The 26,497-nt window shown below is 42.6% G+C and overlaps 1 protein-coding gene across 2 annotated transcripts; it reads left to right on the forward strand.

Moving 5' to 3' along the window:
- ZMYND12 (zinc finger MYND-type containing 12) lies at nt 1–24,079 on the forward strand. Of its 2 annotated transcripts, none has more exons than XM_045897936.2 (8): nt 1–247; nt 9,539–9,680; nt 10,840–11,011; nt 17,734–17,903; nt 20,641–20,763; nt 20,999–21,110; nt 22,419–22,564; nt 23,731–24,079. In XM_045897936.2, the coding sequence occupies exons 1-8, from the start codon at nt 138–140 to the stop codon at nt 23,854–23,856; spliced, it is 1,101 nt and encodes a 366-aa protein (XP_045753892.1). In that variant the 5' UTR covers nt 1–137; the 3' UTR covers nt 23,857–24,079. The 2 variants fall into 2 exon arrangements, with proteins under 2 accessions (XP_045753892.1, XP_064445393.1); XM_064589323.1 differs by having other exon boundaries at nt 105–658.
- Nucleotides 24,080–26,497: the final 2,418 nt, after the last annotated feature.

Consider the following 26,497-nt stretch of genomic DNA (forward strand, 5'->3'; position numbering starts at 1 on the left):
ATGTCAGTGGAGCCACGCCCCTCCCCCTGCGCCTGAAATCCTGGGAACGAGGCTGCCCGATGGCAGTCACGTGACGCCGGCGTCCAGCGTGTCCTCGCCGGGCAACCGTCCTGGAGACCGACACTGCTGGCTGCAGCATGGACATTATCTACCCGCTGGCGGTGCCCAAGGGGCGCCGGCTCTGCTGCGAGGTGTGCGAGGCCCCGGCCGAGCGAGTGTGCACCTCCTGCACGGTCACTTATTACTGGTAGGCCCTGAAATGTGGCACTTGGGTGCCTTACATAAGCCGTAGCACCGCCTCTGCCAGGGAACAGTCAAGGCGGCTTCGAGACTGGTCCCTAAGCCTTCTGTGTCTGCCTCTTCTCCCACTCCCTTGTTCGTCACCAGAGGTTTTGTTGCCCGCCTACTGTGCGCTATGCATTGTTCTAGCAGCCTGAGTTACTGGGGGATACTTGGTGGACTGTGCCCCTTAAAGAAGCTAACATAATTAATGCGGAAGATAGATAAGCAAACAAACAAACAAAAAGAAAACAAGATAATTTCGGAGAGTCATCAATGCCATAAAGACAAAGGAAATGTGATGAGAGGTTGGACAGATGCCCTCCTAAGGATTTGAAGATAAAGTAGGAGCAGTCTGCCGTGGAAATGCTGAGGAAAAGTAAGGCTCTGAGAGAGGAAAGACTGTGGTGTGCTTGAGGAATAGAAAGAAGTGCACAGCCGAGGTGGTGAGAGTGTGGGGAGGGTAGTAGAAAGTGAGGTGAGTTTTCATTTATTCAACGTAACATCCCCTGACCTTTGCTTCCCATTAGACCCTATGTTGGACCTGAGATAAAACAGCTCGGTTGCTGATGTCCAGAAACCTAGTCCAGAGCAGACTAACTTGTTTTTGAAAAGTCATTATAATAGACCCTGCATGACAAGTACTGTCACTTAGGGTGTGCTATTTCCTGGGACCTCTAAGGATGGAAGCCTGGGGCAATATCTGGAAAGGTTTCTCTGAATAAATAATGTTTGCGATGACTCTTGAAAGGTCAGTAGGAAATTGCTAGGTGAATGAAGAAGGAAGACAGAAGGACAGGGTACTCCTGGCATCTGGGTCTACTTGGGTAAAGGGTGAAAGAACAGTTTGTTCAGAGCTGAGTAGAGAAGGCAGTAGTGGACGAAGCAGTCACTGATTTTCAAACTGCAGACTAGACCCATTAGCAGGTCATGAATAAATCAACAAACATTTTAGGGAAAAAAGAATAAAATAGAAAGTATCAAAGTAATCCTACTTGAATTGTTTCTTGAAACTTTCTAGTGTTTTATGTGGATATGTGTGTGTGTAATGATAAAATATATTTCTTACTAAAAAGAAAGTTTAAAAACCATTGCAATAGGTAGGAGGAGGAGTTTAAACCAAGAAGATAGAGGTTAGGGCGAAATGGTGACATGAGATCAAGAAGTTTGGAATTTATCCTCTGGGAGGTCATGGGTGGTTTTGACCAGGTCTCACTTGTGTTAAGGAAAGATGACAGCAGTGTGGAAAATAAATTGGAAGGTAGACCCTGGAGGCTGCATAACTGATTGAGAATTTGTTGCAATGGTCCCAGTGGAGAGTGAATATACCTCCTCAGACTGAATTAGGTGTCCCTCCTCAGTGCTCTCACAGCACTCTATATATTCCCTATCCTAAAACTTATGACACAGATTGAAATCAGTTGTTTAATAGTCTGTATTCCTCACTAGGTCTGTATATCCCGTGAAGGGAGGGATGGCATGTGTTTTCATTGCTGTTTCTTCATTGCATTTAGACTACAATTCAGAATTTGTGGCAGAAACTACAAAGCCCTGGTCAGCTCTCTACCTTCATTTCCCACCACGCTCACCCCCTCTTTTCCTTGATATAATTACAGAGGTTTTCTTTCAATTAGGATTTGCTAAGTCCTTTCCTCCCTCAGTTTCTTTGCCTAGGCTGTCCCCACTGCTGGGAACCTCCATTTCAACCACAGATCTTCCTAGGGCCCTCTCATCCTTTAGTTCTCAGAAATGTTATTTCTTCAGAGAGGTCGTTCTGAAAATACTCCTCTCTTATTTTTCTGTCTCACCTTTTTCTTCGTTTTTCCTGTACTTTTGTATTGTATTTTGTGTTTACTTAATATCTGTGTCTTTTACTGAACCTACTGGTCGCATATATCAGACATTCAGCGATCATTTGTTGCATAAGCGAACTTCTGAATGGATAGTAAACCTATTAACATAGAGGGAGGTGGTGGTGGGTGACGGATTGGGTTGGGGACACAGAGTTTGAGGGCCTTCAGGTCACTTGGGAGAGATGGCTAGTGAACAACTTCAAGTACAGCCTGGCACTCAGGGAAGAGATTAGAGTCCTTTGGCTGATATGAGCATCTACCTCTTTCCCTTTTGCCTTCATCCCTGCAGCCAGCAGTAATGCGTTCATCCTCTCAACTCACTTTGTAGTCACTCTCTACTCTTCACTTGACTCTTATTTCCCTTCTTCATTTCAGTTGTCGGCAAGTGTGTTATGTCAATTTTCTTATGTTCCATTAATGCCGGATGTTATGTTGAATACGGATAGGGCTGTCATACATATGCTATCTTTTGATTTGTGTCAAACCCATCTGTATATACCCTACAGTCTCTTGCAAAGTGTCTTGAAGTAGTTGAAACTAAATATTTGATGAATGCATGAATAAATTATTATTTCCTGTGCCCTTATCCACCATTATTTCCTTTCTTCTCCTTCACTGCCTTTAATTCTCTTTAAGGCCTTCTTCTCTCCCTCCAGCCCACCTGCCTCTTTTCTCCAGATTTTTATATGCTTGTGTCCTGGAAATTTCAAGATTTTTCCATAAAATGAAACTGAAGTAATTGTTCTGTATCTCAGAAATGGGGGCTTTAATACTCCTCCCTCACAGGGTTTTTGTGGTTGAATGTAAAGCATGTAGCATCATGCCTAAGACCAAGTTGGCACTCAATAAATATTCTTTCTCCTTGTTCCAATTTAAGGAGCAGGAAGGCCAGTCAACTCGAATTTCTGAAAGTTTTTTTTTTTTCTTTTTCTGCAAAAGAGTTTTTTCCCAATTGTAAATATAACTCACGCTCACTGTAGAAAACTTGAAAATATAAAAAATAAAGAAGAGAAATACATAATCTCACAACCCAGAGATTAATAACCTGACATTTTGATCAATTTCCTTATATTCTTTTCCTATACAAAGATCTGTTTTATATACTCTGTGTAATCTTGCACATATTGTTCTGTATTGGATTGTGAGAATGTTCCTAGGGAATTGAATATTTGTAAGAAAAGACAGTTTTATTAAAGTGCATACTGAAACATTACAGATAGTAAAAGAGGCTTCAGTACTATAGGTGAGCAAATCATAGCATATAGATAAGAGTAATTTGAAATAAGTTTTCCTTTTATTGAACATATGGGGCACAAATTAAAATGCTTTCACTGGCCAGGAAGAGAGGACAGCAGTGAAGTGGTATTCAGTAGTAGGAGACAGTAGGATCTGTGGTAAACTGCAGAATGAATGTCCTGCCTAATGACATCTAAATTCAGTTTTAAAAACAGGATAATGGCCAAACAAAGCACATCTGGCTTACAGGCTACTTGATTGTGAGCCCTAATTGAAAATATAATTTTCGGGCGCCTGGGTGGCTCAGTTGGTTAAGTGACTGCCTTCGGCTCAGGTCATGATCCTGGAGTCCCTGGGTCGAGTCCCACATTGGGCTCCTTGCTCGGCGGGGAGTCTGCTTCTCCCTCTGACCCTCCTCCCTCTCCTGCTCTCTGTCTCAAATAAATAAATAAAATCTTTAAAAAAAAAAAAAGAAAATATAATTTTCAACTCCTTCTTTATGCATGATCCTGTGTTGGGTGTTACGGGTGAAACAGATGAATAAGGAAAGAGTTCATGAATATATAAATAAAGCTCATTTTATTTGGAAAAGCAAGATATGTCAAATGCTCTCAGTGGAACAAAAGTCTAGGTAGTTAAGTAAATTAATATTTCCATTGCTCACACAATTACTCAAGAAGCCCCTATTTAATAAATACCCTATGGAATTCAACTATTTCTATATCCTGGCTGTTGAGTGCTTTTATTGATTTGTTTACAATAATTCCCTATAAAAATTTTTAATGCTTTTATCATTTCATATCATACAGTTGCAGTTTATAAAGAAAATACTTTATTGCATTTCTTTTGTCCCAGAAGAAGGAAGGAGAGAGAGTGCTTGAACAAAGCTATATGTTGTCTATGACTGCTTTTCTGCTACAACAAAAGAGTTGAATTTTTGCAACAGAGACCATGTAGGTCTCAAAGCCTAAAATATTTACTATAAGGCCCTTTACAGAAAAACTGCTGACCCTGTGCTAGGTTATTGTTACCAGTTTTAGAATATGTATAATTGGAATCAAACAGTGAACTTAGTCACATTTGAGTAAAAATACACAATAGGCGATAAAAATGCAAAAATTCATGATTTATGTATCCAACAACAGAGACTCAAAATGCATGCAGTAGTAACTGTCAGATTGAAGGGAGAAATAAAATAATAGTTGGACACTTCAGTTTTCCACTGTCAGTGATGAACAGGAGATTAGCAAGGCAATACAAGGCTTGAACAACACTATAAACCAACTAAACCTAACAGACATCTATAGATGACACTACCACCACCAGCAGAATATACGTTCTTCTCGAGCACATATAGAACATTCTCCAGGATAGACCATGTGTTAGACCATAAAGCAAGTCTCAATAAATTTATAAGGATTGAAATTATACAAAGTATGTTCTGTAACTGCAGTGGAATGACATTAAGCAATAACAGAAGGAAACGAGGAATTTATGAATGTATGGAAATAATAGTCTTAAACAACCAGTGGGCCAAAGAAGAAATCACAAGGGAAATTAGAAAATGCTTTGAGATGAAATGAGAACAAAAACACAAATATTAAAACTTACAGGGTGCAGTGAAAGCAGTACTCAGAGGGAAAGTTCTAGCTGTAAACACATACATTATAAAAGAAGGAAGATCTCAAATCAATAACCTAGCCTTCTGCTTTAAGAAACTAGCAAAAGAAAAGCAAACTCAATCCAAAGCTAGTGGAAGGAGGAAAATATTAAAGATTAGAGCAGAGATAAATGAAATAGAGAATAGAAAAGCAATAGAGAATCAACAAAACCAAAAGCTGGTTTTTTTAAAAGATTAATAAAATTGACAAACCTTTAGCTAGATTGACCAGGAACAGAATACCCAAATTACTACTAGTCAGAAATGAAAGTGGGGACATTGCTAGCAACTTTGCAGGAAATAAGAGATTATAAGAGAATACTATGTACAATTGTACACCAACAAATCAGAAGACCTAAATGAAATATATTCCAAATAAGACACAAACTACAAAACTGACTCGAGAAAAAGAATATCTGAGTAGATCTATAACTAAAGAGATTTAGCTAGCAATCAAAAATTTCCCACAGAGAAAAGCCCAGGACCAAATGAATTCACTGGTGAATTCTATCAAATACTTTTTTTTAAAAGATTTTATTTATTTATTTGACAGACAGCGAGAGAGGGAACACAAGCAGGGGGAGTGGGAGAGGGAGAAGCAGGCTTCCCGCCGAGCAGGGAGCCTGATGCGGGGCTCGATCCCAGGACCCTGGGACCACGACCCGAGCCGAAGGCAGACGCTCAACTGACTGAGCCACCCAGGCACCCCTCTATCAAATACTTTAAAAAGAATTAATACCAATTCTTCAAAAACTCTTCCAAAAAAATAGAAGAGGAAGAAGAAGTCCCCAACTCATTTTAAAAGGCCAGTGTTATTGTAATGCCAAACCAGACAAAAATATTACAAGAAAACTACAGATGACTATCCCTCATGAATATGGATGCAAAAAATCCTCAACAAAATACTAGTAAACCAAATCCAGCAGCATATAAAAAGGATTATACATCATGACCAAGTGGCATTTCTCCCAGGAATTCAATGTTATCTCAACATACTACTATCAATTTAAGACATCATCTTAACAGAAGAGAAGACAAAAACCGCATGATAATAGATACAGAAAAAGCATTTGATAAAATCCAATACCCTTTGTGATAAAAACAAATTAGGGAAAGAAAGGAACTTTCATGACCTATAGAGAAACACAAAGCTAACATCATATTTAGTGATCAAAGACTGAAGGCTCCCCCCCCCCCCCCCCCCCGCCAAAAGCAGGAATGAGACAAGAATGTTGCTTTCATCACTTCTATTCAACATTTTTCTAAAAATGCTAGTTGGGGCAATTAGGCAGGACAATGAAATAAAAGACATCCAGCTTGGAAAAGGAGTAAAAGTACATCTATTTGGTGATGACATGATCTTCTAGAGAGAAATCCCTAAAGAACCTACAAAAAAACCCACCACAAACTATTAGAGCTAATAAATGAATTCAGCAAGGTTACAGAATACAAGATCAATGTGCAAAAATCAGTTGTATTTATACATGCTAGCAATGAACAATCTGAAAATGAAATTAGGAAAGCCATTCCATTTACAGTAGCATCAAAAAAGAAATAAATTTAACCAAAGAAGGGCAAGACTTACACACTGAAAACTAAAAAACATTTATGAAAGAAAGACCTACATAAATGGAAAGATATTCCATATTCATAGTTTAGAAGATTTAATATTATTAAGATAATTACACTTCAAACTGATCTATTGATTCAATGCAATCCCTATCAAAATTCTGTCATTTTTGTACAAATGGACACACTGATCCTAAAATTTAAATGAAAATGTGAAGTACCCAGAATAGCTAAAAAGTCTTTTAAAAGAACAAAGCTGGAGGACTGATACTTTTCAATTTCAAATTTTACTACAAAGCTGCAGTAATGAAGACAGTGTGGTAGTGGCATAAGGATAGAATTGAGAGTCCAGAAATAAGTATGTACATTTATGGTCAATTGGTTTTCAGCAAGGTTGCCAAGACCATTCAACTGGTGAAAGAATGGTCCTTTCTAGATGATGCTGGGATAACTGCATAGCCACATGCAAAAGAATGAATTTGGACCCCTACCTTACACCATAGACAAAAAGAGCTAAATATAAGAGCTAAAAACATAAAACTTTCAGAAGGAAACATAGTTGGAAATCTGTGTGATTTGGGATTAGGCAACAGTTTAGATATGATACCAAAACCACAAGGATCCAAAGAAAAAATAGATTAGTTGGACTCCACCAAAATTTAAAACTTCTGTGCATCAGAGAACACAAGAAAGTGAAAAGACAACCCGCAGAATGGGAGAAAATATTTACAAATCATATATCAGATAAGGATTTTATATCTAGAGTATGTAAAGGACTCTTAAAACTCAACAATAAGAAGATAAAAGACCCAGTTTAAAAATGGACAGGAGATTTGAATAAATTCTCCAAAGAAGATATACAAATGGCCAATACGCACATGAAGTGATGCTGAACGTTATTAGTTGTTAAGGAAATGCAAAATAAAACCACAATGAGATACCACTTCACACACACTAAAATGGCTGTAGTAAAAAAAAAGAGAATAACAAGTGTTGCCAAAGATCTAGAAAAAGTGAACCCCTCCTGTATTGCTGCTGGGCTGTAAAATGGTACAACCTCTGTGGAAAACAGCTTGGCAGTCCTCAAAAAGTTAAACATAGAGTTACTATATGACCCAACAATTCCATTCTTAGGTATATACTTAAAAGAATTGAAAATATGTGTTCACACAAAAAGTTATACACAAATGTTCAAAGCGGCATTATTCATAATAGCCAAAATGTAGAAACAACCCACATGTTCACTGACTGATGAATGGATAAACATTAAAAGTGATACAGCTATACAGTGGAATATTTATTCAGTCGTACAAAGGAATACAATATTGATAAATGCGATGAAATGGGATGAACTTTGAAAACATTATGTTAAGTGTAGGAAACCAGACACAAAAAGTCACATGTTGTCTGTTTCCACTTATATGTAATGTCCTCATCAGGCAAATACATAGAGAAAGTAGATTCATGGTTTCTGGGCACCAGTGGGTGGAGAAAAGAATGAGAGAACCAACTAGAGGAAATGGAGTTTCTTTTTTGAGTGATGAAATTGTTCTGGAGTTAGATAGGGTGATGGTTTTATGACCTTGTGAATATGCTAAAAACCACTGGATTTATACTTTAAAATGGTGAATTTTCTATTGTATGTGAGTTATATATCAATTTAAAAGTGTAAAAAAAATAATTGGAGAAAGGGTCAGAAGCAGGTAATAGATTTGGGAATCAGTCATAGAGGCAATTATTTAAGGAATGGGAGTGGATTCTCTGTAGGACTGCAGTCCTGTCCAATTAAGTGTTCAAAAATACTAAATCTGGGGCGCCTGGGTGGCTCAGTTGGTTAAGCGACTGCCTTCGGCTCAGGTCATGATCCTGGAGTCCTGGGATCGAGTCCCACATCGGGCTCCCGGCTCAGCAGGGAGCCTGCTTCTCCCTCTGACCCTATCCCCTCTCATGCTGTTTCTCTCTCTCTGTCAAATAAATAAATAAACAAAAAATCTTTAAAAAAAAAATACTAAATCTGTATGTAAAACTCAGAAAAGCTTTCTACCAAACTGTCACAGTGCTTCCCTCTGGAGAGCTAAAAATCAGCCGGCTCTGGATTATAGGCTTAGAGTAACTACTTAAGCTCTCCACTCCTGTGCTTCCTTATCTTTGAAATAATAGCTTTTGTTTTGTTCTCAAAAAGTTAGTTACTAGCAAAAGCACCTGCTGCACCACTGGGATTGGGGACCGTCCCTAGTGTGTTCGTGTGACTGTGCCCCCTGGAACACAGAAGACAATGTCAGTGGTGCTCTCTGGAGCCACGCAACACAGTCTCCTAGAGCGTCTCCTAGAGCCTCAGCAAATGGGAAATTCCTTTCCCTTCCCCAAGAAAAAGACGCTCACAAACATCAGCTTTGATGTTCAGATATTCTGAAAATGGCCTTAGAAAAATGTTATTAACGAAGCAGAAGAGCAGATCAGCCACAGCATCACCACGCGACTTCGTGACTTCGGAGTGTGACCTGTGCCTGAAGAAACAACAGCCTCCCACCCCCACTAATTGGTACACCACCACATAACCACATGGAAGAAAAGAGATTTGTGTCAAGAATGGCTTTGTGGGGTGCCTGGGTGGCTCAGTCGTTAAGCATCTGCCTTCGGTCATGATCCCAGTGTCCTGGGATCGAGCCCCGCATCGGGCTCCCTGCTCCGCGGGAAGCCTGCTTCTCCCTCTCCCACTCCCCCTGCTTGTGTTCCCACTCTCGCTGTGTCTCTCTCTGTCAAATAAATAAATAAAAATCTTTAAGAAAGAAAAGAAAAGAAAAGAAATGGCTTGGATTCCCTGCCTGATATGTGTTGGGCTTCCTTTTCTAGTTTTTAGGGCGAGGCCAGTAAGTGGGGCCACTAGGATCTCCGGCCAGGCCAAAGGGAAAGATAACGAAGTCCATGTTTTCATTGTCAGTGGTGTGGTTCATCAAAGAGCGGACTGGAGCAGCATCCATGAGAAGATATGTCAGCTGCTGATTCCGCTGCGCACTTCCATGCCCTTCTACAATTCAGAGGAGGAGCGGCGGCACGGACAGCAGCAGCTGCGGCAGCGGCAGGTGGGTCCTGTGGGGGGGCTACAGGCTTAGCTCACAGGCTCCGCGAAACCACCCAGGACGAAGGGATCCCCAGACTGGAACCTCTCTGAGGACAGAGACTTTGTTTTATGACTTTATGTCCTCAGTCAGTTGTTCTCCACATAGTTGCTGAATACCCACCGTATTAGGTTCCCAGGGCTAATAAAACGCCGCACACTAGGTGGCTTAAACGACAGAAATGGTTTTTCTCGCAATTCTGGAACCTCGAAGTCCAAGATCTAGGGTAGGTGTCAGCAGGTGTGGTTTCCTGGGGGCACGTGCATCCCTGGTGTTTTCCAAATTTCTTCCTGTTACAAGGACACCAGTAAAATTGGATCGGGGCCACCCTAATGGCCTCATTTTAACTTAATCACCTCTGTAAGGCTCTGGCTCCAAATGCAGTCACATTCGCTAGGTACTAGGGCTTAGGGCTTCAACATATGAGTTGCGAGGGGAACAAAATTCAGCCATAGCATCCATACATGCCCAGTATGTTGATAAGGCATAGGTACATAGTAGGAGGTCAAAAAAATGGTGTATGAATACACTGGTGAATTCATAAAGGAGATTTAAAAACTTCTATTATGGCATTGATAGCATCTCAATTATTCTTAAAAAGTTAGGGTTTTATAAGCCATAAATCTCAGAACACCAGATTCATCAATTTAAATGTTGTGGCACTTTGAGGAGGGCTTTGGAACAATGCAGAATTTAAGTTATTTCTGATACTCACTAAGCAGGATAACTCCGGAAGGAAAGATAAGATGTTTCTCTCAAAATTACGACTCAAATAGAAAGTCAGAAAGTTGTAGAATGTCCGGAGACATGACGGTTTGCTAAACTACAATTTTATTATAAACACAAGAATAATATTTCTTTAATAACTTTATACGGAGCACTCCTTTATGCTGATAACGAACCAAGGTGAAAAGACACTTATTCTTGGACCTCGAGGAACTCACAATCCAGGTTTCCCTTTTTATATCACCTGTTTTGGGTCTCATGTCCACCTTAATACAAGCAGGTTAACTAGGTGCCCTCAACCAGTTCATTAGGTAGTGGCCTTACCCAGGTGAACCTATATCCACCATTGCCTTTTACCTTTAGACTCTCTCAGATGGTCTAGTTTTTTCTTCCACAGAAGCATTTGATTGAATTCTGCTACACCGTGGCCCAGAAATACCTCTTTGAAGGAAAACATGAAGCTGCTGTTCCAGCAGCTTTGCACTCGCTTCGCTTCCGCATGAATGTGCACGGCCTGAGTTCAGTAGAGCTTGTGCCTGCTTACCTGCTGTTGGCCGAGGCGAGCCTTGGTGAGTGAATTGACTCGAGACCCCCCCGCCCCAGGGCCCTCAAGGAGTACTAAAGTGGGTTCAATCAGTGGCCAGAGGGTACAGCCTTGGCAGTAGCACCAAGATAACCTTCTATAAAAGAGCAGTGTTGCCGTAAAGTTTGGCACAAGGTGGGGAAGCAGATGTCATCAACTTTTGGCTACTTCTGACAGAAATCCACTCTAGCTGGCCTAAGCAAAAGGAGGACATTTATTCGGACACTGGAGTGTCCCAGGGGAATTGAGGCTTCATGAAGTCCTAGAATCAGAATGTTGTAACAAATTTTCTCTCTTGGGCCTTGTGTCTTGTCTCTGCTTCTATCTCTGCATCTGCTTTATTTACCATCTCTGCAGACCAGATTTTTCTGCCCTATGCCTACCACAAAGACAGCTACCCCAAAATATCAGATGTAGCTGAATTTCCATGGAATTTACATGTTCCTCCAGGTTTAAGGAGGATAGTAGAAACAATTAGCATCTGATTTCCAGTGTTAAATTCCTAGAAGAGAGAGTTGTGTTCACTCAGCTTGAGTGTGGTATTTACCTTTATCTACCTTTGTGTCAGGGTCACGTGGCCCAAAGAGGAGTATAGGAACCTGCCCCTGTGGATGGGAGAGGGAAGAAGAACCGTATCTCTCATGCCGTGGATGAGAGTGGGGAGCACAGACTCGGCAGAGCTCCACCCCACATGGTGGTTGCTACAAGAAGAGAATTAGCATCTTGGAGGGGAATTAACATTTCTGAGCATCTGCAGTGTTTTAGTTACTGTCCAACCACTATCCATCTTGATAGCCACTATTTTTTTTAAGAAGCAAACTTCTAAAAAGCAAAACTGTTGGAAATACAGTACAAAGAACCTCTTTTCCCCTGAGCTACGTGAGAGTAAGTTGCTTGCCTGATACATTTCCTAGACGTTCTCCTTCATATCCACCATACAACCGTCGTCTACTATCATCTAGTTCACGTTTCTCCAGTCGTCCCAATTACACCTCGACAGCAGAAGGATACAGTTCAAAATCACACTTTTCATTTTGTTGCCATGTGTTTTTAGTCTCCTTCATCCTGGAATAGATTCTCAATCTTTCCTTGACTTGTATGACTCTGACACTTTTAAGATTAAAGGCCAAGTGTTCTGTAAAACATCCCTCAATTTGGGTTTCTCTGACGTCTCCTCACGACTGGACTCAGGTGATGTGTCTTTGGCAGGATGTCACGGGAGTGCCACTGTGTTGTTCGCACCTCATCCTGCAAGTTGGCACATGTTTTCAGTTTGTTCCATTCCTGATGCCACCTATTTAAGTTACTTTGCTAAGGTGATATCTGCCAGGCTTCTTCTTTGTATATTCTTCCTCCTTTTCGCAATTAATAAGTGTTTTATGGGGAGGCATTCTGAAACTATATAAATATCCCATTCCATCAGACTTTCAATATATTCATTTATTTATATCAGTATGAACTCTTGCTTCCCTGTTCTAGTCAATGGATTAATAATCTGTTTCTATCGTAATTTGGTGCTTAGGCTATTCCTGATTTGGCAAGTGGCAGCCCATTTAAAGTGGCTTCCATGTCTCCTTGACACATCCCCATTGTTCTTCGATCACCTTCCTGCTTTCTGGAACATACCTCCAAGGAGCCTTGATTTTTTTTTTAGTGAAAACTGGAATTCAGAAGGCAAGAGTTGTGCACTAGACGTATGTGTTGCTATTGAGGTAGGGTTGCTCCTATGCCTTCTTGGTGGACAGAGTTAGGGAATATGTATAAACATAATAATGTATACACACATTACATCTAAATTCATTCTCTCCCACTCTCTCTATATATAGGTAGAGATATGACTATGAGTCCCTACCAGTACCTCTAAATTCAGTCCAACGCTACCACAGGGTTCAGTCTGATTTCCTCCCATTCTGCATCTGTAGTTCTCTTCTCTGACAGTGAGAATGCTGGCTCTGGCTTCCTTTTTCATTAATATACTTAGATATTGCATCAGTTGCCCTGTATGAACCAATCTTCCATTTCCAACCCTACTCTTTCCCCTTGCAGATGCCTTTCTCTCCTTCTATGGGCTCTGACTCCTCATTCAGGGCTGCCTCTTCTGCATGGATCCTCTCCTCACTGGTTTGGGCTCTGACTCCCCCATATGAGGCCACATAACTGCAAGAATGCCTTCCTCACCCCTCTCAGGTCTGGCTCCCCACTCCAGTCTGTCCCTCCACCAAAACTACTGGGAAGAGCACCGGACAAGGAAATACAGCCCAGGTTTTGTGCATTTCTGACACTTACTAGCTGTGGGATTTGGGGATTTTTCCCGACTTAATTTGGGCTCAGGTCATGATCTCAGGGTCGTGAGATTGAGCCCTGCATCAGGCTCTGCAGTCAGCAGGGAATCTGCTTGAAATTCATCCCCACTCCATCTCCCTCTGCCCCTCCCCCATCTTGCACGTGAGCTCTCTCTAAAATTAAATAAATAAAATCTTTTTAAAAACCCAAAATACTACTACTAATAATTATATATCCATTGATGAGATTACTTAATTTAAGTTTCTCTTTCCCACTAGACTATAAGCTCAGGAAGAACTGGAACTGTCCCTATTCTTATTCATCAGAGTGTCTTCATACCCAGAATAGCACTTAGCACAGAGGAGGTCCTCAAAAACTGCTCTCAGAGAACCTGACATCTGGTGGGCGCTGTGAAAGCATTTGGTGAATCTGAGTCCCCTTCACAGGATTGTTTTGAGGATTAAATGAGTTTGTGTGTAATGAACATGAGAGTGCTTTGCAAGCTGGAAAGTTCCGTCTAAATGGAAGTTCTCATTATACCTCCCCCTGTCTTTGAAACCTTGCCAACCTTTTTGAAAGTCTAAATAAATTACATTCCTTGTGCACATGTCTCTTTCTCATCTAAGAGATTCCGCCAGACTGGAGTGGAAAGAATAACAGGTATTTAGCCTTTTCTTTTCTTTTTGGTAAAACTTTGGAATTTTAATCAACTAGAGATGATATTTTCAGTAACACTTCAAAGAGCCACCTTACTCATCTTCCCCCACTCTAGTCAGCACTTTGGAATCAGGGAGCCTGGGTTCAAATTCCAACTCTTTTTTTTTTAATTTATTTACTTACTTTAGAGAGAGCACGAGTGCACACGTGCACACACAAGTGGGGGAAAGGGCAGAGGGAGAGAATCTTCAAGTAGACTTCCTGCTGAGTGCAGAGCCCAACAGAGGACTCTATCTCAAAACCCTGAGATCATGACCTGAGCTGGAATCAAGAGTTGGATGCTTCGCCAACTGAGCCACCCAGGGACCCCTCCAACTCTTTCTTTACTGGTTGAGTGATGCTAGGTATCAAGCTTCTTACTAAGGGCTCTTACACATACTCTTCCTCTGCCTGGAATACTTTTTTCTCCCTTATATATAGCTGGTTTCTTTTCAATCATCAGGTATCTGCTTAAATATCACCTTCTCAGAAAGGGTTCTCTAATCATCCAATCAAGGTAGGTTTCTTCCTGCTTTTTTGGAAGACTGTGTTCTGTTCATTTCCTTCATAGCATTTTATTTTTCTTTGTTTATTGTGTATCTAGTTCCCTGTATTATATGCCCCTTGTGGTCAGAGATCATGTCTGCTTTATTCACTAGTATGCACTGAGCATCTAGCAAAGTGATAGAGATTCTAAATTAAATGAATGTGTGGTTGAATGAATGAATGAAGTTTCCTCCTCTGTACATTCGTCCTCGAATATTTATTTCACAGGGTTGTTGGCAGAGTTAGATCACAGATGCAAATGGCCTAGCATACTGTGCATACAGCAAATGGCAGGCCCTCAGTAATGTGAATTCCCTTTCCTTCCCCTGGGTGCCTCCCAGCCTCACAGATGATTATCTGTGACTGCTTTGTTCTGTGCTCCTTTACTTTCGTCATCAAACCTTCCAAAATCTTCCCCCTTGATGTCTCTCAGATCAGCCGCTAGCCCAGAGTAGGCCTTTTGTCTCACCCTGCAGACAAGAGCCCTTACTCCTTAACTGGCTATCCTTTCTCTTTCTCTTCCATACGCTAGTGACAGGACCCTTTAGGATAGTCTAACTTCCTTCAGCAACTTTGTGTATCTAGTACATCCACTCCATCCCTACACTTGTCGAGGCAAACACTATGTAGAAGAAGGCATGCCTAAACTTACCCACTCACCGGCCAGTCTCAGTTCGACCTGCTGGGAGCAGCGCATTCCTCCTACCTCACTATACCCGCTCTCTGGATTTGGGGGCTCAAGTTTTTTTTTTTCCCAAGTATATCTTTTGGGATGCTTCTTTAGTTGCTGGTTCAGCTTGGCCTTGGGGCCTTCCTTCTTTGGCAATTGCCTTCTTGAAGGGAAACTGCACGATGAAGATGAAAGTTTTCCAGTATGTGTCAGTGCCCTCTGCCAGTTTTCTCCCCATCTAAATAACCTTTGCTAAGAATCATTTGCTCAGTCTAAAGCTCTTATTTTACAGAGAAAATCCAGATGGAAGATGTGACTTGCCATGTTCGCATGAGCCAGGATCCCGGGCCTCCGCCTCTTCTAATCTAGTATTTTCCCATTTTAGTTTGAACTTCAGTCAAGAGAAGTTCCGTGTTTCCTCCCTTCGATTGCTTCTTCAGCTCTCCTTTAATTCAGTGACCTATGATTACAGCTAGAATAAGTAATGCCTGCATATGAGCGAGGCCTGGGAGGAAGGACAAGCAGAACAGAAGATTGACTTATGCGGGGTTTGTGTCCTCGTCCCCTGACCTTTCCTGGCACCGTTTCTGCTGCAGCACCCATCACAGGAAATGCCTCGCACCCAGAGCACACCTCCTGCTCCGCCGAAGGCTGGCAGAGTAGTTTTGTCTCCAGGTCTGACAGCCTCCCTAGGAGGCAAGCAGGGAGGCAGGCAGCTTTTATGCATCTTCACAACCAAACAAAAAGTTTTAAGTGTCAACAGTATCTGAATATTAGAAATAAGGTGCCTTTTACTTAGTAACCGTGTGTTGTCCATTCTAGCTCCTAAATGTCTCTTAGGTATCTGCTCCATCTTCACTCACTGCCTTAGTTCAGGCTCTTATCAGTCCTTGCCTGAACTATTTCCAAAGTCCTCTAGTGAGTCTTTCACTCTACTTCCTCCCCTCTCGTCCCTCCCCCACCCTGGCTCCTGGGGATCCTTCTAAATTGAAATCCCAACTCTCTCTCCCTTTCTGGAAATCCTCCAGTTTTTATCCACATGCATCCAGCTCCCTGGAGCAACTTACTAAGTCCTCCAGCCCTCCATGACCTGTCCCCTGACTACCTCTTTAGCCTCATTTCCTGCCACTTGATCCCTCACACTTTGGGCTCCAGCATCCCAGACCCATATATGGTTCTCCAAACACAGCCCACTATTTCACATCTCCATGGTTCTGCATCTGTGTTACCTCTGCCCGGGTGCCCGCCCCCCCCTTATCTGTCAGGAAAACTTCTACTCATCCTCAAAACTCAGCTCAGATTTTCCTATCTTAGTTCAGCTGCTATAACGAATACCACAGACTGAATGACTTAAACAATAAACAGTTATTTCTCACAGTTCTGGAGGCTGGAAGTCTAAGATCAAGGTATCAGTAGATTCGGTGTCTGGTGAGGGCCCACTTCTGGGTTTGGAGACAGGCACTTTCTCCTTTATCCTCCTATGGCAGAGAGAGGGGTCACCCCTCTTGTATCTCTTCTTTTATGACACTAATCCCATTCATAGGGCTCCACTCTCATGACCAAATGACGCCCCACCTCCAAATACCATCACTTTGGGGATTAGGGCTTCAACTATGTGTTTTGGGGGGATACAACATTCGGTCCATAGCACTGACCTCGCCTCGCCCCGTTCCATTGTCCCTCTCCACCCCATCCATAGAATTAAACACCTGCTACTCTCTGCCACTTCCAAACCTTATGATGTTACTATTGCTGCACTTATATACTGTGTTATAAATATATTGTCACCCATGCATTCCCTGAACCCAGCTGTAAATTTTTCAAGGGCAATGGCTTTGATTCATCTTGGAATCCTCATCTCTCAACACAAGGCCTGGTACATAAAAAATATTAAGTATACATATACATACATTTTTAACAGATACAGTTCACATACATAAACTTCACTCTTTAAAAGTACAATTCAGTGATTTTAGTATATTCACAAGATTGTGCAACCATCACTACATCTAACTACAGAACATTGTAGTCATCCCAGAATGGACCCCCATACCCATATTAGTAGTCACACTCCATTCTCCCTCCCCACAGTCCCTGGCCATCATTCTTCTGTCTCTATGGATTTGCCTATTCTGGACATTTCATATCAATGGAATCATACAATATGTGACCTTTTATGTCTGGCTTCTTTCACTTAGTGAAATGTCTTCAAGGTTTATCCATGTGGTAGCATATGTCAGTACTTTATTCCTTTCTGTAACTGGATAATATTCCACTCATGGATATGGACAGACCACATTTTGTGTATCTACTCATCAGTTGATGAGCATTTAGGTTGTTTCTATTTTTTGGCTATTATGGTGAGGCTGCTATGAATGTTTATGTGCAAGTTCTTGTATGTCAATAAATGTTTGAGTCAATAAACAAATGAGTGAATGGGCACTGACTCACATTTCATCATGTGTCCTCTGGCCAGAATATGAATTATAACCTTCTTTACTTCTTTTGGGCAGGTCTAGGCCAGATTGTCCAAGCTGAGGAATATCTATCCCAAGCCCAGTGGACAGTCCTCAAATCAACTGAATGTCGTTATGCCACCCACTCTTTACTACATCGGAACCTGGGACTTCTCTATATAGCTAAGGAAAACTATGAGGAAGCCCGTTATCATCTGGCCAATGATGTAAACAAGTTAAATTATAACACCTGAATGTTTCTGAGAACAGCTATGCTTAGTTTTGTTTGTTCTTTTTTTTTTTTTTAAAGATTTTATTTATTTGAGAGAGAGCACGAGTGGGGTGAGGGGCAGAGGGAGAAGCAGACTCCCCACTGAGGAGGGAGCCCAATGCGGGGCTCAATCCCGGGACTCTGGGATCATAACCTGAGCCAAAGGCAGACACTTAACTGACTGAGCCACCCAGGCACCCTTGTTTGTTCTTTTTTTTTTTTTTTTTTTAAAGATTTTACTTATTTATTTATTCATGAGAGACAAAGAGAGGCAGAGGGAGAAGCAGGCTTCCCGCGGAGCAGGGAGCCCGATGCGGAACTCGATCCCAGGACCCTGGGATCATGACCTGAGCCGAAGGCAGATGCTTAACCATCTGAGCCACCCAGGCGCCCTGTTTGTTCTTTTTTAACTGAGCATTTCTCTAAAACTTTCTGTTGACAACTGACTGGTGAGATATTAGCAAGAACACAGTTCTAACAACCTGAGTTCAAGCCTTTCCACTTCCTGGCTGTGCATCCTTGGCCAGGTCATGTCACTTCTCCAAGCCCGATTTCTCTGAGGATAATAAAGGTAGAACAGCACAGTGGTTAAGAGAAGGGCTTTACTTCTACTCTTGGACATGGTGGACATTATTTCACCTCTTTCATCAAGTGTAAGACAGAAATCATCAGATAGTGTATGTCTCATTGGGTCAGTGAAGAGATTAATAATAGGACACTGTATATGCAGCAATTTGCTATCATTTTTACATATAACATCAATGCTTCTACTTCAGAGTGTGGTTATTAAGTTTAAATGAACTGTTCATATATGAACATTCTTTATAAACTATAAAACTGCATACAAATGTTAGATAAGATGATGATGATGAGAGTGATGATGGAGCCATTCTTCCAAAATTTAATGAGGTTTCTATAAGGATGTCAGTAGTGGACAATATGCCCAGAGAGAAAAGTTCTTGAGCCTGAAATCTGGATGAGGTTAAGGTCAAGATGCAGTCTCAGCACGTTATTTCTCTCTTCAGCCTCTCCACTGGGTGGGCAACCCTCCTTCTGGTTGCCTCCACTGCACAATGTCCATAAATCCACTGCAAACATTCTTGTGCTGGTTAGTCTTCATATCCCCTCACCCTAAATCCATTCTCTGCTCTACTGTGCCTTGGGAGGCTAACCGCTACAGACTACACAACCCAGAATCCATTGCTTTCCAGCTTCTGTTGGATTTAAAGAGCGAGAGGCATGGCAGGGGAGTGGATGTTGGGAAGAGATAGAGGTTGGGTATCTACTCTCTCTGCTGCCTTTCTGCTCCATCCCAGTTCTGGCAGGGGCAGTGTTCCTCCAGGGCCACAGCTCCTGGCAGGTGGCCTCCTCCCATAGCGCTCACTCTCGGGGGTAGGGGGTGGGGGCGTCCTGGTGACCCTGCTTTCTCGCTTTCTTTTCAGGAGTCAGGACAGTAATAGTTTCTTGCTGTTGATAGTGCCTGGTGTTTCATTAGCTCTTGTTGGTTCCTTAACCTCTGTATGTCTCTTCAAATAATCCTTTCATTAAACTATCTTCAGGAAGTACTTGGAGGGTGCCATCTATTTCCACCTAGGAGACTGACTAATACACTTTATTTGTGTTTTCTCTCTGTATTCTCACTTACAACAAATTAAGCAGAGGCACAGGTTCTGTCTTGAGCTGGGCCACACAGTTAAGAAATAGATCAGGCTCAGATTCTTCAGTCTACCTGTCAAAAAAAAAACCAAACAAAAAAACCCATCCATATCTTTATGGATACATATCATAAAATTCATACACTTTAAGTGTACAATTGAATGATTTGGAGTAAACTTACAGAGTTGTGCAACCATCAGCACAATCCAGTTTTAGAACATTCCCATCACTCCCAGAAGCCCCTCACACCCATTTGCAATTCATTTCTCCTTCCGACCCCCCACCCCAGGCAACCACTTTCTGTCTCTGTAGATTTGCCTTCTCTGGACATTTAATATAAACAGAATGATATGTGGTCTTTTCATCTGACTTCTCTCACTTAGCATAATTACTTTGAGACTCATCCATGTTGTCATATCAATACTTCATTCCTTCTATTGCTGAGTAGTATCCATCATCTGGAAATACACCATTTGTGTAGCCATTTATCACTTGATGAACACTGGGGATGTCTCTGCTGTTTGGCTGTTATGTTAATGCTGCCCTGAACATTTGTGTTCAAGTCTTTGTGTGGACACATGCCTTCATTTCTCTTGGGTGTAGTCTAAGAATGGAACTGCTGGGTCATATGGTAACTCACCGTTTAATTTTTTGAGAACTGCCAACCTGCTTTTCACAGAGGCTGCATCATTTTCTCTTCCCACCAGCAATGTGTGAGGGGTCGTTTTCCTCCCCATCCTCGCCAACACTTGTTTTCTGCCTCTTTGATTAGAGCCCTCCTAGTGCGGGTGAAGTGGTATCTCATTGTGATTTTATTTTGCATTTCTTTAATGACTAATAATGTTGAGCATCACTTCATGTGTTATTAGCCATTGGCATATCTTTCTGGAGACATGTCTATTCAGATCCTTTGCCCATTTTTTAGTTTTAATTGGGCTGTTGTAAAAGTTCATTACAAATTCTGGGTGTACAAGTTCTTTATCAGATGTATAATTTACAAGGAGAACTAAAGCACCCCATTCTTCCTTCTGCTATAGATTTATTTTGCCAGTTGTGCATTTGGAACAGAGGACATCAGGACCTCAGGGGGCTACTTCCACCTGGCTAATATCTTCCATGGCCTTAAAAAGTTGGACCTGGCAGACACGTTGTACACCAAGGTGAGCTGGGGAATATGGGAGTTGAGCCTTGGTACTTCGGCCTTCTAAGTTACGACTGGTGTCGCCAGACTATTCATGAGAAACTTGAGGCACAGAGAGATGAAATGACTTGCCCAAGATCACATGGTCTGATACATGATATATTTCACTTTCCTTTCTTCCTGTTTCTCCACTAGCAAAATAGATTCGGCTCAGGTCTGGCCTGCTGCTCAGATTGCGTCCGCTTTCCCAACAGGTCTCTGAGATCTGGAGTAAATACTTGAATGATCGCTACCAAGTGCTCTCACAGGCTCGCATCCAGCAGATAGACTTACTGGGCAAACGATTTGAGACCGACACTGGCTTGGGTAAGTGGCAGCTCTCCCTGGAAAGCAGAGCAGTGACTTCACCCCTCCTAATCCATAGGCCTGTCCCCACGAGGAAGAGCCACTGTCCCTGTCATGGAGCACATCAGTGCCATCTTCTGTATTTTGCTGATGAGGACACCAAGATGGGGGAATCAAAGAGATTCCACCAGTGCTGGGAAGAATTCAGAGCCCTGGCACCACACACAGCCTTTCCGGGGGCTCATAAGGGAAAGATCTGGAGAAAGACCTACCAGAGCCCCCCGTGATCTCTGCAGAGCCTCCATTTCTGATGTGTTATCCCTCCAAGGCACATAAACCAGGGTAAACTCTCTGAAGAAGTCACACTGCTCATTTATTCTGGTGCCTTCTCCTCTTCCTTTACTGGACAGTGAGCTTCTCAGTGGCAGAGCTGAGTGTCATCCATGTCTCTGTCCCCAGACTCAGCAAAGGGTGAGTGCTGGGTGGCGCTGCACAGCATCATGCCCTCTAAGATATAATAAAAATGGACAGAGGACCTAGTTTCTGCCCAAAGACACATACAGTGTGGTTGATGGGATAGAACCTAGATGAAATAAAAGGAAGTTCCTACAAGTACACATTATAAGATGAGTCCCAGAAGGAAGAGGTGAGGACAGTTGGATGGTGTTGAAGAGGGAAGACTTCTTGGAGGAGAGGTCTTGAGCTAAGATTTTAAAAAATGAATAACTTTATTGAGTTTTCTTTCATTATAAAAGTGGCTTATGTTAAAGCAGAAAACTTGGAAATCATAGAAATCCAAAGGCAGCCAACCTTAGCGTTATGGTGTATGTCCTTTCTGTCTTCTTCTTAAGCATAGTATGTAAAGAGTGCTTATAAGCACCTGCCCCAAATAACTCATAATAAGACAATAAAGGGTCACTAGAGTAAGACCCAAAGCTGCTTGGAGGAAGAGTAGACAGACTCACTTGTGGGAAGGAGAAAGTCCAAGGTGCTCAAGCACCGTTGGATTTGGGAGAGGATTGAGCTGCTGGCTGCCAGAAATCCCGGGGGCTCTTGCTCTCCAGCTGAAGCTGAGTGGGACCCAAGGAGTCCCACTATGACAGCTTCCTGCTTTGGAGGCCTAAGAAATCAAGAGTTCAGGACTCTGAACGAGAGAAACCGTAGCTACCTTGAGACCTGTAGGGGTCTGCCTGAAACTGCCAGGCTTCCTGCTGTTGTGCTTTGTGCCGCAGGCCGGTGCCCTGACAGCTCAGTGCTCACCCTTGATGGGAGACTCTGCAGCTCCCAGGGCCTGTGTCTTTGTCCCAGCTTCCTTCCTTTCCATTGCAGATGAAGCCCAGGAAGCAGAAGCCATTCAGATCATGACTTCAATCTGGAACATTCGAGAATCTACATCTAACACAGCCCCCCAGAAAACTATCTTTGTTCTGAAAACCCTGTTCATGCTTTACTACCTGATGATGAATTCTTCAAAGGCAAGTTTCCCCAGAAAAGCACCATGTCTAAAATGGGGGTAGAAATTCCTCTAGTTGAATTTGGCTGTGTTTTGCCCAGTTACACTGGCTTTTGCCCTCTGAGTAAGCCCTCACTTCAAAACAGTCTGGATGCTCGAGATGTTTCTCATTTCTGGAGTCCAACCTGCATCATGGAAACTGCATTGTCTCCTTCCCTAGGGACATGCCCATCACTAGCCTAAGTACTTCACATGAACTCTCCTGTGTAATTGTCAGGCCAATTTCATGAAGTAGGTATTGTATTATTCCCACTTTACAAATAAGGAAACTGAGGCATAGAGAGGGTCCATTGTTTGCCCAATTTCTTTTGGAGGAGAGGAAGTCACAATAAACAAGCAAACACTTAATGCATAATATAATTTCAGATAGTGAATAGTGCTGCAAAGAAAAAGAAAAGCAGGCAAGGAGAGAGAGAGGGAGGGAGGCCTGACGGAGGAGGCCTTTCTGTGTGGGTGTCATAGAAAATTTAGGATTTCCTGGGATGCCTGGGTGGTTCAGTTGGTTAAGCGTCTACCTTCGGCTCAGGTCATGATCCTGGGGTCCTGGGATCGAGTCCTGCATCGGGCTCCCTGCTCCTCGGGAGGCCTGCTGCTCCCCCTGCTTGTGCGCTCTTTCTCTCTCTCTCTCTCTGTCAAATAAGTGAATAAAATCTTTAAATAAATATTTATTGGAAGGGAGGAAGTGAGGAAGGGAGGGAGAAGAAGGGAGGGAAAGAAGAACCAACCCAGAGGCTCTCCCATGATGTCCTGTGAGACCTCTGTCCAAGTGAAAACTCTAGACCACATGGCCCCCAGGATGACCCCTATCACCTCTCTGTCTCCCAGGGTTGGTTCAGAGGGTCCTGACGAAGATCCCATAGAGATCTCACTCTGCTAAGAAGGTGTACTAATTTTTACTTACTTTGTCAAGCCAGGTGGGTTTTTCTGGTCCCCCATGCCCCACCCAGCACATGTGTGGCTAGCTGTAAGGACCCGGTGGGTGTTCCCAAATTTCCAACAAGAGCTTGGTGGCTGGTGTGAAAAGCGGAGAGGTCCTTTCCTGTGTTTCTGGGTTGAGCAGAGATGGGGCTTCCCCACATAAAGCTCTCCTATGACAATTTTCTTTTTGTAACTGCAATTCTATTCCAGGCACAAGAATATGCCATGAGAGCCTTCAATCTAGCCAAAGAACAGCATCTCAGTGTCCATGAACAAAACACCATTGAAGAGCTACTAAGTCTTATCTCAGCTGAAGAAGCTCACCCCATTACTTAGTGACCCATGAACTCGGCATCAGGGGGCTGTTCAAGGGGCTACTGAATGTCTAATATATTCCAGCTTGCACAACTGCTTTGAGGTACTACAACTTGCTGAAGTTCCCCCCTTTTTCCCCTGGGCCTGCACATGTAGCCATGTTTTTATTCTTGCATAGAATATGTGAGGAAATGTAGAGCTTTAGGCATAGACATCAGTAAAACTGATCTTTATCATGACCTTTGCACTTGGCTTCCTGTGACTTTGTATGACTTTTGAGTAATGTGCTGTCAGCTCATTAATATGGTACTTGTAATTAAACCACAAATAGTTTATCATGTTTACCAGAAGCCACCCAGTGACACATTTTGTAGGCCTTTGCCAAAGAAGGGTGTGGGGGATACAGTTATATTGGAGCAAAGTTTTCCCATTCTACTGGAATTAAATTAGCATTAATGTGAGGTAGATTGTGATTTAAATGTCCATTATAGTTCTTAGAGCAATCACTAAGAAAATTACTCTGAAAAATAGTTACAAAGCGACAAAGAAATTAAAATGGTACACTAAAGGGGCGCCTGGATGGCTCAGTTGGTTAAGCATCCACCTTCGGCTCAGCTCATGATCCCAGGGTCCTGGGATCGAGGCTCCGTGCTCAGTGGGGAGTCTGCCTCTCCCCTGCCTCTGCTCATGCTCTCACTCTCTCTCTCTCTGACAAATAAATACAATTAAAAAAAAAAAAAAAGAATAACAGGTCATGAAAAACGTTCAACAAAGTAAATACTTCAAAAAAAGATAATGAACCATTACTTCAATGACAGATCATGTCATCAATTTGATAGAAAAAGTATGTCTTTTCTGATATTCATCAATATTGATGGCAATGTGGTGGAGATAAATATTTTAATATATTTTAATATATGCCCACACAAACATACAGTTTCAGTAGCTAACAAATACTTAATAAACACTAGCAGGCTTTAAAAGCATATGGACAAGGTTACTACTGCAACCAGGTTATAAGCCTAGAATTATATATCATAAAATTGTTGTGCTTTGCTTGCAAACCTTTGTAAGGATCGTAGATCCCCTAGAACATCTCATGAACAAGGCAGTGACAAGAGGCCATTCCAAGTTCAAGCGTCAAGTTTCACCACAAGAAACAAAAATGTACGTGGGGGATGAGGAGGATAGCAGCCCAAAGTGAGTGCTGGAGTCGCGGTTTACTTTCTTCTGGTTTGAGCAAGCCGTTAGCGTGGCACGCTCAGGCAAGGAGCCCTGGAAGAGGAGAGGGTCTGTGAAGGGAGAAGAGTGTGCATTCAGACTGGGGCAGGGCGAGTTTGAGGAACTGGTGAGACATTCCAGGAGAGATGAAGAGGGCGTGCAATCTGGCATTAAGAAAAGAAGCCTAGGTTCAAGCGAGAAATTTGAGAGTACCACGCAAAACACCAGAGAAATAGAGGAGATCACCTGCGGAAGAAAAGAGAGACAAGGAAATGCCCCCAAACCAAAGGAACCCAGCAGAGGAAGCTGCAATAATTTCAGATTTCTCCAGACTGTTCTTGCAAAAAAATCCCCTTGTACCTTTCACCCAGATCCCCCAAATGTTAACATTTTATCACATTTGCTTTATCATTTTTCCTCTCTATATATTCACTGTTTTCCAAACCACTGGAAAGTAAGTTGCAGACCTGATGCCCCTTTACCCCCCAACACTGAATGTGTATTTTCCTAAAACAAGGACATGCTCTTACATGTGCTCATCAGTACAATCATCAAAATCAGGAAATTAACATGGATAGGACACTATCAGATAATAAAAGAGACCTCATTCCAGATTTCACCAGTTGTCTTCACGTTCTTCACGTCTTCATGTCTTCACCAATTGTCTTCATGTCCTTACTTAAAATCTCTAAGCAGGCGGGGCATCAGCTGCCCCATGTCCTTCGTCAGGGCTGTGCCCTCAGAGGTGACACAATGTCAGATGTTCTGTCCTGTATCCCAGGAGGAACGCAACCCAAATTTTCTAACACACGAAGAGGCCCAGGCTCTTTGGGAGATCTGAAGAGCTGTGATTCCCCGAGGCTGGTGAAAGAGGGAACCCGCAGCGGAGTGGGCGCCACCGTGACAGCCGGGCGAGGCCAGCAGCTGGGAGGCTGCGTGGGTCTCGGGGGACAACCACGGGAGCCTGGGAAATAGAAGGGGGCTTCGTCAGCTTGTTCCTCGAGGAGAGGAAATCCCAAGATCCAACAGCTTGGGAAGGTGTCTATAGCCAGCGGGGGGCCCTCCAGTAGTGTCTCCGCTGTGGGCACGGTTTGTGCCGGAGCCAAAGTCAGGAGGGCGGGGAAACCGTCACCACCCTTTCCCAGGCACCTCCTGCCCCATTGAATACGTTGGCCCAGAGAGCAGGCAGATGGAGTTCTTTGTGAGACAACTAGGGGAATTTGACATAGAATGGGAAGTAGATGGTACCAAGGGATTATAGTTTTTTTAGATGTGGTAAAGGCATAAGGAAGTGTCCTCTTTTAAAAAAGACACATGCTGGGGCGCTTGGGTGGCTCAGTCGGTGAAGCATTGGACTCTTGATCTCAGCTCAGGTCTTGATCTCAGGGTTGTGAGTTCAAGGCCTGCATTGGACACTGAGTGTGGAGCCTACTTAAAAAAT

Source organism: Mirounga angustirostris, unplaced genomic scaffold, assembly GCF_029215605.1.
Source record: "Mirounga angustirostris isolate CCGP_5_RB_7025 unplaced genomic scaffold, mMirAng1.0.hap1 SCAF_4, whole genome shotgun sequence".
NCBI lineage: Eukaryota > Metazoa > Chordata > Mammalia > Carnivora > Phocidae > Mirounga > Mirounga angustirostris.

Excerpts from the sequence above, each read along its gene's own strand:
- ZMYND12 (XM_045897936.2), top strand. The coding sequence starts at position 138 with ATGGACATTATCTACCCGCTGGCGGTGCCCAAGGGGCGCCGGCTCTGC. Across the intron at positions 17,904-20,640 it reads GTTATCATCTGGCCAATGAT|ATTTATTTTGCCAGTTGTGC; the intron begins GTAAACAAGTTA and ends CTTCTGCTATAG. Across the intron at positions 21,111-22,418 it reads TGAGACCGACACTGGCTTGG|ATGAAGCCCAGGAAGCAGAA; the intron begins GTAAGTGGCAGC and ends TTTCCATTGCAG.